The sequence below is a fragment of the Podarcis liolepis genome (genome assembly GCF_965112155.1).
Source record: "Podarcis liolepis genome assembly, chromosome: 4".
Classification (NCBI taxonomy): Eukaryota; Metazoa; Chordata; class Lepidosauria; order Squamata; family Lacertidae; genus Podarcis; species Podarcis liolepis.
Genome location: NC_139558.1, coordinates 40,613,448 through 40,626,782, shown reverse-complemented (window position 1 = coordinate 40,626,782; position 13,335 = coordinate 40,613,448). Strand labels below are relative to the sequence as shown.

General features: G+C 44.0%; 1 protein-coding gene across 2 annotated transcripts in view; it reads left to right on the top strand.

Annotated features, from left to right (window-relative positions):
• GEMIN8 (gem nuclear organelle associated protein 8) overlaps window positions 1–13,335 on the top strand; it is a 40,023-nt gene that overhangs the window by 462 nt on the left and 26,226 nt on the right. Inside the window, exons 2-3 of one of the 2 annotated variants that reach the window (XM_083502121.1) lie at window positions 6,054–6,091; window positions 11,102–11,540. In XM_083502121.1, the coding sequence (XP_083358247.1) occupies window positions 6,089–6,091; window positions 11,102–11,540 (442 nt within the window). In that variant the 5' untranslated portion in view covers window positions 6,054–6,088. The remainder of the gene's footprint in view (window positions 1–6,053; window positions 6,092–11,101; window positions 11,541–13,335) is intronic. The other variant, XM_083502122.1, reaches the window with a different exon arrangement.

The following is a 13,335-nucleotide window of genomic DNA, read 5'->3' as shown; positions in this document are numbered from 1 at the left end:
TGTAGGCCAAAAACATCTGGAGGGGCGAGGTGAGGAAGCTTGCCTTAGAGACCCAGCCAGACCATTTGGGCGTCTAATCTCTAACTTTGGCCACACCAGCCTTTCCCAACCAAGATGTTCTGAGCCATGGCTAAGGGTACCCAGTTGAGGAGAGGTGGTCTGTTCTGGGCTGCTGCCCTCAAAATACTTGCAGAATATATCAAGGATGCTCCTGAGGCCTTCTTGTCTTCTGCTCTTCAAGGTGAAGGGGATTAAGATTGGGCAGCTGGTTTATAAACAGAAGTGCTGTATTATTATTTTTTTTAAAAAAATAAACAGCCCAAGACTTGCTTGGCTAGGAGAAAGCTGCCTCCTAGGCAGCTGTTAATTTATTGCTGGAAGTTACATATAAAATGTGTGAGAAGAGAACTGTTGCAAGCCACCCTGGTGGAAGGGTGGGTTAAAAATGCAGTTAAGTAGATGAAATGAAAAATAAAGTCAGAGGTGCTGTGGGGCATGTCTACTGTAAGTGACAGTTAAAGTCGCCCTGCATGCAAGTGACAAATCTTCAAAACAGAGATGCTTGCTTTATTGTGCTACTTATGTTTATGTAAACATCCCGTGTATTGAGCAGAACTATTTATGGTTGGTTCCCAGGGCAGGGGTTGCTTGTTTATTTGTTTAGAACTCCAGAATGCAGGAAATGGTGTGTGGTATATTTCTTGCAGGTGGCATAATACATCTTTTCCATTCATACGCACATTTTATGTCTTGGCCTTGGCATAATAACTCTGCTGTAGTGGTTAGAGCGTTGGATTAGGACCTGGGAGATCAGGGTTCAAATCCCCACTCAGCCATGAAGCTCACTTGGGTGACCCTGGGCCAGTCACAGTCGCTTTGCCTGACCTACCTCACAGGGTTGTTGTGAAGATAAAATGGGAAGGGGGATCATGCCTTGAGCTCCTCTGAGGGAAAGCACCATATATGTGCAATAATTAAATATAAATCACTAACTTAGGTGGTGAGAAAATAGAGTGAAGCTGACATGGGGCAACTGCTATTTTTTTTAAGTGAGAGATTTTGGCTAGGAACAATTGTACAGTGGTACCTCAGGTACCACTGTACAATTGGGACACAGGTGGCGCTGTGGGTTAAACCACAGAGCTTGGGACTTGCCGATCAGAAGGTCAGCAGTTCGAATCCCCACGACGGGGTGAGCTCCCGTTGCTCGGTCCCTGCTCCTGCCAACCTAGCAGTTCGAAAGCACGTCAAAGTGCAAGTAGATAAATAAGTACCGCTCTGGCGGGAAAGTTCGCTCTGGTTCGCCTGAAGTGGCTTAGTCATGCTGGCCACATGACCCGGAAGCTGTACGCCGGCTCCCTCGGCCAGTAAAGTGAGATGAGCGCCGCAACCCCAGAGTCAGTCATGTCTGGACCTAATGGTCAGGGGTCCCTTTACCTTTACCTTTACCTTTACCTCGGGTTATGAACACTATGGGTTATTAACGCCTCTAACCTGTAAGTAGCTGCTCCTGGTTGCAAACTTTGCCCCAGGATGCGAACGGAAATCACATGCTGGAGGCCCCATTAGCGAAAGCGTGCCTCAGGATAAGAACAGTTTCAGCTTACGAACGGACCTCCAGAATGAATTAAGTTCATAACCAGAGGTACCACTGTATCCTCTTTCTGGTCTTTATTGCTGATAAGCCCACATATCAAAGAAATATGGGATCTAGGTAACATTTTAATTTCCAGTTAAGAAAGCATTGCATTCTGTCTGTCCTACCCTTCCCCTTTTATGTCTTTCAAAAATGAAAGACAAGCAAATGGCCATAAATATGGTAATATCCTAGAAGACAATGCAACCAACCTAACTACATTTACTAATCAGATATCTGCCAGTTACGTGTTAGTCTGCCATAGTCAAAATAACAAAATTCCTTCCAGTAGCACCTTAAAGACCAACTAAGTTAGTTCTTGGTATGAGCTTTCGTGTGCATGCACACTTCTTCAGATACTTCTTCAGATTCTTCTTCTTGTATCTGAAGAAGTGTGCATGCACACGAAAGCTCATACCAAGAACTAACTTAGTTGGTCTTTAAGGTGCTACTGGAAGGAAGATATCTGCCAGTCTTTTGAGGTGTTCATCGCTACAGTTCATCCTTTAGGCTGCACTCCAGTACCCAATTTCCTGTGAATAAATCCTGTTGAACACACCAGGGCTTACTTCTGAATAGACATACATAGGATTGTGCTTGTGTGAGTCAGATTTCCAGTGCCAGTGTTTCAGTAGCCTGAACTACTTGCCCCTCCTCAAAGCTAACAAGCAGAATGAGTTACCCAAATACATATCTGCACACTTGCCCCTCACCCCCCCCCAAAAAAGTGTGTGACATATTGCATGGTTCAACTTTTCTTTATGCAAAATTTGGGTCACTTTGGTCCTGGTTTTCCTTTTAAATACATGTTATGTGCAGTCATGTCATGCTGAGATGAACAGACTTAACTTTTCTGACACAAGAAATGAAATCTGTGCAGGATTTAAAGCTGTACAGGGTTTAAATTGGCGCAGCTGTTGGACGTAGCAGTTTCAGAGCCAGCCACTCACGCACGCTTGGGGATTTGCATGCATGCGATAATTGATTACATTTACCATCAGAATTAACTTGTGCAGAAATGCAGGGTAAGGCTGAATGTTGAGGCAGAACAGAGTTTCTTAGAGCCTCCATTCCTTTAGATTTAAATCCCAAGCATTAACATACAGCAACCACTTAGAAGATGAATCAGATTGTTCTAGCAATGCTAGCAATTATAGAAATCGTAATGGTGAATGAAAGTCCACCACTCTGTGTGGTTTTTCTGTTTTTATGTCAACAAAAAGTTGACATTTGGGTGAGGACTCCACCTTTCTAGTCTGAGGAAAAAGGTCAGAGACTTCTGATGTCTGCATAATCTAGAGTAGATAGAGCTTTTAAATTGCCTCAGTGACTTTGTTTACTATCAAAATGCTACTTTCTGCAGTTTATGCTGGAGGAGTTCTTCCAATTTGTTACGAATTTGTTCCTCTTTTCTTAAACCAAATCCCTTGTTCTCCTCATGGTGGCTGAAACAGATTAGCAATCTGAACCCTTTCTCCATCCCCGTTAAGCACAGCCAAGACTTCATAACCCACAATTCCACTTCTCAGGAATGTGGTGGTTTTCCCATAAAGCTACAGAACACGTTCCCTTGCCAGGGTCATGAATTCCTGAGAGGCCCATTTTGGTGTTTATGGTTTTGCAACAGTGGCAATCAGCTGGGATGGAGGAAATGTTGCTTAGAGGAAGGATTAAGTGTGTAAAACAATGAGAACTTTTGCCACTGGGTTAATTGCACGTGTATTAAAGTGTTCTGGCAGAGCAGATTCCCTTAATATTTTGTGAGGTATCCTGGCTTCAGCCACCAAGAGTGGACAAAAACTGCCCTTATCAGCTTCTTGCCTTTATGGCCCTGTATCGCCTTGTTGTCTGTCTGAACTTGAGGAGGATACTCTAGGACAGGGATTCCCAAACAGAATTCCATAGACCACCAGTTGTCCGCAAGCTTCATTCAGGTAGCCCACAGCATCTGTGTAGAAATGCAGTTAAAATCATACAGCATCTAGCACAGTGTATTACAATACCTACCACAGGTAAAAACAAAAAACAGCCTCAGCAACTGTTTTTATGGCGGGGGGGGGGGGCGGCAACAGGTGGGAAGTTTGGGATCCACTACTGTAGGAAACTCATTGATCTGGTCTTCTGTGAGGTGCATATCCCTGCAGTCATCATCTAAGGCCCTTTGTGTGCCTCCACGAGTGGTCCAGAGGGCGGCAATACGAAAACAGGCCTTTTCTGTGGCTCTCCGTTTGTGGAATACTCTCCCCTGTGAAAGGCTCACCTGGTGCCTTAGTTACATACCTTTAGGTGCCAGGCAGAAACATTTTGTGAGTAGTCCAGTATACCCGAAGGAGCGTCTCCACCCCCATCATTCTGCCCGGACACTGAGGTTCAGCGCTGAGACTTTCTGTCGGTTTCCTCCCTGCAAAAAGCAAAGTTACAGGGAACCAGGCAGAGGGCCTTCTCGGTAGTGGCGCCCACCCTGTGGAATGCCCTCCCATCAGATGTCAAGGAAATAAACAACGATCTGACTAGAAGATCTCTGAAGGCAACCCTGTATCGGGAAGCTTTTAATGTTTGATGTTTTCTTGTGTTTTTAATATTTTGTTGGGAGCCGCCCAGGGTGGCTGGGGAAACCCAGCAAGATGGACAGGGTATAAATAATAAATTATTATTATCATTATTATTCCTCTTCTCCCAGGCCTTTGGCTAATTAATTAATCTATGGCCTTTTAAACTGTGAGGGTTTTAGTTTTTGTTTGTTGTTACGCTATGTATTTTTTGTGGGGTTTTTTATATTGCAGTTTTATATATTGTGATCTTCCGGTGAAGGGCAATAAAGAAATTTAATACATAATAATAAGAATCCACATGGGACCAGATAATATTTTCATTTACATTAGGGTGTTGTTGGATTTCTATCAGCTCCCACCCTGGATTTATAAATTAACTCAGACAAGCAGCAACCCCAGTTCATACAGTTTTGGTGCCACCTTGTGACGGAAACCAAGAGGTCCTGCTCACAGTGGCTTCAACAACCAGCAGCTGTTCACAAATTGAACTTTTGAGTCCACAGTTATGTTGGCTCCCGTCAAGCTGCCAGTTTGTCAAAATGCAAAATGAAAAGTGGAAAACATTTGCCCTTGTCTGAAACAGCTCTGCATATAACTGGGACAGTTCAGAGGTGATTCGTTTAGATTTAGGCAGGCAGTCTATTAATAAAGATGTTTGGTGGGTAGTCAGCTAAGCTTTACTTAGTAGAACCCATTGAAATCAATGGACGTAATTTAGTGTTCATTAGCTTCAGTCGGTCTACTCTGAGTCAAACTTAGTTGAATGCCACCCTTTTGCCACCCTAAGAATAGTCAGGAAACAGGAAAGACAAAAACAAAAGACTCTGTATCCTAAATGTGGGAAAGGGACCTTGTTATTACTTATAACAGCGACCTTGCCAGAGACCAGATGTGTCATATTAAAGAAATTCAATGAGCATGTATAAACTGTGAGAGACATGGACAAACTTTAAAAGAGCTGGAGCATGGGAAACAGAACGGTTTGGGACATACAAAATGGAACTGGAGCTTAATGTGCTACAGACCTGCAGGCTCAGAGTACAGCAGAATCTCTGCAGTCTTCTGTTAATAATCACCGCCAGCTTAGTATTCCTGTAGGTTTTTTCTGCTTCCCTTGAAAACTAGGGAAAATGACTGTAAATTCCATCTCCTTAGCATCTTTGGGCCTGAGAAATTTCAGATCTTTTCCCATGCGAGTAGTAGTCTGTCGGCAAGGGTGTATGAACTTCCAACACCTTTTGCGGCAAAGGGTGAGTGAGTAATGATCATTCTCTCTCTCTCTCTCTCTCTCTCTCTCTCTCTCTCTCTCTCTTTCGCTCGCTCGCTCGCTCGCTCTTTCTCAGCTGTACAATTGTGCTAGCTGTGCCTTTGTGCTGCCTTGTAGCGGTGTCCTAATTTGCATTTCAGATGAATGGACGCAATCCTGACATCACTCATCTCCTTTCATTCAGATCCACTGGGCTTTAGCAATGGAAAAAAACTTGCTGCAAAAGATAATTGGAGTACCTGCTTGCACCCCATGTGGCCAGTATTGCACACCCCTCATTGTTTGTCTATATGGGCACCTACTCAGAGTTAGGCCCTGGTCAGTTGGGCGATTTGAGTTGCCACAACTACGCCTTAGTGCACTTGAGAGTATGTGCAGAACAGAAGGCCAGAATGGGAAGGGCATCAAATCTTGTCCTCGTAAAGGGCTCCATATTACCAAAATCCATCCCTTAGCCTTGAACCTTCTTGCGTTTTAAAGATCAAAACAAGCACCTTGAGTTGAATCTGAAAACCTAACAGGCTACAGGCTTAATTTTGTACTCCCTCTATGTAAACATTTGATTTCTTCACCTATTTATTTTCCTTTTGTCTTTTAGTTTGTATCGGTCGCTGCTGCACATTCCCATAGATCATGGTAAGATCCTTTCTATTTGTTGATGGTCTTTTGCATGTATCAGTTTGGTATTCAGATTGTGAGCTGCGGTACCTAAATCCACATTAATATATTGCTGCTGTTCGTTCAACGCTTTTTGCAAAACCTCTCGAAGCACCTTACGAAAGGTTAAAACACAGGAGAACTTATGTATTTAGAATCCATTGTTACTAAAATTGATATTCACATATGTATAGGCTACCTTGTCAAAGGCCCTCTGAAGTTTGAGGAAGGGGAAGAAGCCAGAATAGCCTGGGTGGGATCCTTCTACCACACAGCTCTCAGTAGCTCTGGCCAAGTTGGCTGATCTCTTGCCCAATACCGCCATAGGGCTACTTACAAATCATACCGCCTTGTGCAAAGGAGGTGATGGGGAGAGACACACAACAGAGCAGCCCGTCAAGAGGAGGCAGGCATGAAATGAGCAGGCAGGAGCATCTATCTCAGCTGCTAATTAGCCGATGACAAGCATAGAAGGCAGCTACTTCAAGCACAAGTTGTTGCTTTTTAACCCCAGTGGCATATTATTTTGTGTTGCAGTCCTACTACACTTGCTTGCCTGGTCGTAAGCACCTTTGAACTCATTGGGACCATATATATATATATATATATATATATATATATATATATATATGAATAATTTTGTAGAGTATTGTTTTTATTTTTCTGGGGGATCACATTTTTAATTGAGAGATGGTGTGTGGGTGTGTGGGTGTGTGTGTGGGTGTGTGTGTGTTTAATGGGGAAAAGGGTTGGCCAGTGAGTCCTCCCTTAACAAACGAGCATTTTAAAGCTTTGTCTCATAATAAAGACATGTGCTCAGATTGCTTAGAATGGTTAAGCATAAAGAGGGCATCATGGCAGATTTGGAGGAAAGATAAATGGGGCGTGAGGCGGGTGGGCCTTTGGGACCCAACAAACATTTGTTGGATTCTGTCTCTGTTTATCCCTACAGCATTTGAGTGGTGCAGCAAAACACAAATGCCTCTGGGCAGCTTGCAGCAAATAGTTGCAATACATGGATAGCAGTTGGTTATAGAGTCCATGTTCTTCTATGTGAAGAAGTCCATGTGCAGCTGAAAACAGTTGCGTCATGTAGGTGGCGTATCTGTATGTAGAGGGATCAGAAATATAGGAGGATAGACTCTGAGGATGGATAAAGCCCCCTCCTGAGAAGCTGAGCTCAGGCATACCTGAGGAAGCCCAAACCTCGGAAGCCCTAATCTTCCTCTCCCTTCACTCCATTGGGGCCATTTCACAGGTTTGCCCCCAGTGTAGAATTGACAAGAAGCTGCAGCCAACGCCTATTAGAAATTAGTAACTGTGTTTGCAAACACTTGTTTGTTTGCAGCTCTTTTCCACGTATTCATGTGTCCCCCTAAATGACACTTGGCCGCTTCTTGCAGGGTAAATAAGGAAGCAGCTGGGAATAGGAGTGGGAGCAAAATGCTCTTTTGGGGATAATAAATGCACAGACCTAAAACCATGAGTGTTATGTTGCACATATCTTAAGACATGAGATTCTCGAGATAAGAGGTCTGTGAAAGGTAGCACTGCAAGCATAATACACAGTATTACCTTGGATGCCGAACCCCTTGCAAGTTGAACGTTTTGGCTCTCAAATGCTGCAAACCCAGAAGTGAGTGTTCCGGTTTGCGAACGTTCTTTGGAACCCGAACGTCCTCCCTGGCTTCCGATTGGCTGCAGGAGCTTCCTTGGTTTTGGAAGTCGAATGGACTTTCAGAATGGATTCTGTTGGACTTCCGAGGTACCACTGTATACAGCTCAGGAAGGCCATATGTTGTGATGAAGAAGATGGTGATGATGATGATTTGGGTTGTGTCCAATTGAGTTCCTCCACTGATAGAAGGCTCTTTGATCCACTGGAGGCTTCTGTGCGCCAAAAGGAGAGAGGGAGGCGATTTCTGCATAGTGCCCCTTTCTCTGTGCCACCTACCATACTGTTCCCCAACCTTCTGGAGCAGATTTTGAGAGGGAACTGCAGAGGAAAGGGGGGGGGAGTGAAAATCACTTTCCAGTAACAGAAACCTCATCTGGGTTACAGAGCCAGTGGAGAGACCCAATTGGAAACAGCCTGATGATGGTGGTGATGTGCAATACAATTGTTTCAACTGATGCAATGTATAATAGAATTGATTTAACTGGGCTTTATAGTTCTCTCCTCCTCTTCCTCCTCCTCCTTTTAAATGTTTTTAAACACCTAGGCTTCTTCTTAACATTCCCTGCAGCATTCTGAGGTTTCCCAGGGTCACTTCTACCCCTTCTCCTCCTCCCCTTCCTCCTCCTCCCCTCATTCCCCCTAAAAGAAGTATTTGGCTAAGCATCAGAATCACAATTCTGACTACTTGAAACGATCCTTTGTGTTCCTCTCCTAAATTAACAACAGCTAGGCAAATCAGCCAGCTGTATTCCGCTTTCTTTGCTGCAGTCGCCACCAAGATCCGCTTGAGAAACAGTTTGGTTAAAAAGAACAACTGATAATATTTTGCGCTTCAGCATTGCCTTGCAGCGGAGCGGGAGTGTGTGTGTGTGTGTGTGTGTGTGTGTAAGTAAGTAAGTAAACAGCCACTCAAAACTGTTAGAACTATTGGTGATGTATCCTTAAAAATTCAGTGAGTAAAGCTAACAAACCTTATTAAAATATAGTGCAGTTGCTTTCAAAATGGATACAGTCTTGACTTGGCTATGGGACGAATTCAGAGCTACATAGGTAAAGGTAGCATGTTAGGGGAAAGGTTAAGCTAATGGACATTTGATGTGGGTCACTTTCAAATGCACAGTGATCCATGTACTTTTTGAGATGATAAAGTTCTGGGATGCAATTCTACCAATATGCTCTGAATGGTACAATCACCACCTGGCATTTTATTTTCATCCAGAATGTGGTATACCAAACCCGGAACCGAATTGATTCGGTTAGATCCAGACTTGGTAATACTTAAGAGTAGACCCACTGAAATAAATAGGGCTTCTACAGCTAAGGCTGCAATCATAACAAGAAAGTAAGCCCCATTAAATTAAACAAGAGTTGGCGTGGTTAGGACTGCACTGTAAGTCCTGATGTTCCCAATATTATTTTCTGAAATTTTAAATGTATACAAAATTGTGAATGCGTGAACTTTTTAATTTTAAAAGTTGCATATAAAAATAATTTGGAGCTATTTGCCCTTGTTCTTAAAAGCTGGTTTCCAAAGGCCATTGGGAGCAGTCCAGTGCCATTAAAATAATGGGAATGTTGCCATTGACTTCAGTGGGATGCATATCAAGCCCATTGTTAGGGCTCCGCCCCTCCCCCACCAAAGCCTTTCAGAGATGGGCTGGGAGGGGAGGGGGAGACTTCTACTTGTATTCAAGTATGTCTGACACAAAAAAGTGCGTCCTATTAGTCCATGGGAACCAGAAAGTGAAACTAGCCATAAACAAAAGGAGACTGACCTCTTAAGACTCATTGTCAAAACTGAATGGCAAGAGTAAATACAATTAGGCTTTTGGAATTCATTTATTCTTAATAGTTTAGGGTGGAATACTCGTGCGGCAGAAGTCAATCCTGTCAAATTCTGAAGCGTTCAGGATTTTGCCTCCAAAATGTATATTCATAAAGCACGGAGACTCGGGGCTGCTTCATGACCTCAAGTTAATCTTGACAGCTTTTTCATGTTGAAATAAGAGTGCAATGTTTCTCACCATAGTAGTAAATTGGGGTTTTTTGGGGGGTGCCTAGTAGGGAGGGGGTGTCAGTGCCTTGGTTCATGTTGCCTTCACTTGATGGAGGAGCAGGACACCCCCCACACAGATGACATGGCATGTCGTCTTCCATGCCAACGCTAATAGTTTTGAGGTCCTGTTCACATGATTTCTCTCCTTTGAAAAAGAGGGAGAGAGCAATGGTATGCATGGAGGTCTATTCAGTTAGAGACCCCCAGGTCATCTGCATAGTGGAGGGGAGAGACACTAGATAACATAAACTGGGACTGCCTTGCTAAATCTCTTGTCAGCTTAAATGCTTGAGGGATCTCTGCACTCCATTTAGCTCTCGCTCCACCGCTGTTTAGCTATTTGAGCATCCTTTTCGGCTTAAGCAAATGGGTCGAGTTTGTGCAGCCAGGTTCACAAGTGTGTGTTGACTGAGAGAGATTAATGCTTTATTGAACTGTTGCACGTTGTATCTTGCTGATTAGAGATGGGTTTTTCCACAGGCAAAGGAGGTTGCACATCTGATTGATTCTTCTCTGTTAACAAATGCTGGATTTAATTGTAGGTTGGCTTGAACAGAAGAAGGTGGCCAAGGAGCAAAAGGATACCCTAGTTACATGAGTGATTCTCTTCTGGCTTGGATGAATCAAGGGAAATGCTCTCCCTTACTTTAAGGATAGAGTTATAGTAGACACGGCACAAGCACAACCTGTGGCCTTACCTCTTATCCAGAGAGCCAGTGTGGTGTAGTGGTTAAGAGCGGTAGTCACGTAATCTGAGGAACCGGGTTCGCGTCTCCGCTCCTCCACATGCAGCTGCTGGGTGACCTTGGGCCAGTCACACTTCTTTGAAGTCTCTCAGCCCCACTCACCTCACAGAGTGTTTGTTGTGGGGGAGGAAGGGAAAGGAGATTGTTAGCCGCTTTGAGACTCCTGAAGGGGAGTGAAAGGCGGGATATCAAATCCCAACTCTCTCTCTCTCTTATCCACTTGGAGCTAGTGAGCTACCCGATTTCAGGCTTCTGGGGGCTTCTGTCAACTTAGGTGATCTTAGGATTGGTGCAAAGCTACCAGTGCCTTATAAATCAAAATATTTTACCAACCACCTGAATGTGATAACCACCTAAGAGCCATGTTCTTGCAACTAAGCTAATAGTAGGACAGAAAGTTGCATCGCTTTCCGAATTAGTGGCAGGAATGGGCTGCATGAATTAATTGGGAGATGGAGGACATGCTGTAGAAATAATTGATTTTTTAAAATCTTTGCCCATGTTCTTAGGGGGATTCAGTGCCTCAAGAGAAAGGACCATGGTATTCCCAAAATGTCTATGCGAGATACTGGAAGCATTACAACCAAGCCATGGAGTGGATGAGCAGGCACCGATATGCTTACAAGAAAGCCATGGAGTCCTTGTACAATCTGCCATTTCCTCCTTCTGAAAGTCTTCCCAGTGGACGCTACTCTGATTGGGATGAAGGGGAGCCCCTGAGGACTGGGTCCTATTCTGCCTTCACACGAGGGAGCCAACCCAGGCTCCCTCCCGGGTCTCAACATGCCCCTCGTAATGCCGCAGGTAGAGGGGTCGTGGAGAGCGATTCCGAAACAGACACCGACTCCGAAGACGAAGGGGATATCGAGTGTGACTTGAGCAACATGGAGATCACAGAAGAGCTCCGTCAGTATTTTGAGCAAACAGAGAAACACCGGGAAGAGCTGCGTAAGTGCCTTCGACCATGTTCCCCATGTTATTAATACAGCTACTCCCTTCTCTCTTTCTTTGATCTATAACATACATACATATATACATACATACATTTAGTGATCAGTTTTTGGCTGCCTTTTAGGACCAAGCCCCCACAAGCCAGCTTACACACATAAAAAATATGAACATGGCAATGTTTGATGAAAAATGCAAATCTCAATAAAATACAATGAAAAACAGCACTGGAAAGTAAATAATAACAAGATTACAATAAAGCTCTAGTAGCAGCTCAGCCCAGAATAATAACTTTTAAAGCAAACTGAGCAATTGAGTAGCAGGTCAAACATGTCCAAGGGGCATACTTTCAAAATCCCACCTCGTCTGAGGAGCTTGGGGTGACAGAATTTGAATCCAGATCTCTCTGGTCCAAGGGTTCTAGCTCACTTAAGTTTTACTCAGAGTACACCCACTGAAATGAATGGGCCTAATTTTAATTGGTCTACTCTAAGTACGAGTAATGTTGGATTCAAGCCCAAGATTGTAGTTATATACACACACCATGCATTCAAAGTGCTCTCATAGCACTTTTAACAGTCATTGGGTTGCATTCAATGTAGCACTAAGGTGAATATTCTGCCCTCCTCTCCTCCCCATGTGCGCACCCCTAAATCTGCTCTGTGTTTTCCCACAACCGCCGGGAGCGGTTAGTTGAATGCTGCCCATAGCATCCCCCAAAGAACCCTGGGAGCGGTCATTTGCTAAGAGTGCTGTGAGTTTTTCGGAGAACCTTCACAGAGTTGCAATACCCATCTTTAAATGTGTATCTTTATGTTGACCTATATCTGCAACACAAAGCTGCAACTTTGTTTAGGTTTACATGCAGGGCATGACATGGCATGTTAAAGGAGAGAGGCAGAACTGGCCTAGTGGGCTTTTCTGGGAGGAAAAACCCTGCCATTAAGAAATCCCACCCCTTCTTGAAGTCTTTGATCTAATGGCACTGGAATTCAGAACCTGAATTTGTGCACCTCTATCAGTCTACCACTAAAAGGAGTCCCCTGTTAGTTCTTGTTATGCCACCCCACCATCTACCTTACGTCCTTTTGCTGCCTGCAGAACTGCTTCTTCAGTTTGTTTACCATGGCAGAAACATTTCTAGAAAACCCTCCTCTTGGCTGAGCCTGAAAGCCATAGGGTGCTGTCAGTGTACTTTTTAATACAGTGGTACCTCGGGTTACGAACAGTCCTGCTTACGAACGCTTTGGGTTATGAACTCCACAGACCCGGAAGTAGGTGTTCCGGGTTGCGAACATTGCCCCGGGATACGAATGCAGTCCACTTCTGGGGCCGCGGGAGGCCTATGTAGGGAATGCACGCCTCTGGTTAAGAACGGACTTCCGGAATGAATTAAGTTCATAACCTGAGGTACCACTGTATAGACATATGAATCTGGCACTTTTAAGGTTAAGTTGAGCAGATAGTTGGAGCAGCCCAATGGAAATTGCTGGCTGTGTTGTTGGAAGTCTGGAGGAAGCCCTGACGTAACCTATAATATGGATCAGCCATTTGCTTTGCTATCTTTCTTCCTTTGGCTTGATTCCAGGACATCTTTAACCTCTGAGTACTGCAGGAAGTTGGCTTTCTCTCTTTCCAGCCCAACTATATTCCACTTTCATAATCGGAACTGTGCTGTATTTGGGGAGAGAAGCCTTTAGACAAATCAGTAGCATCTTCTCTGTGTAATAGTTCGTTAAAATGCCTTGGGGTTAAAAGGGCTTTCGAGAGTTTTTTTATTTTATTTGACTGGCGT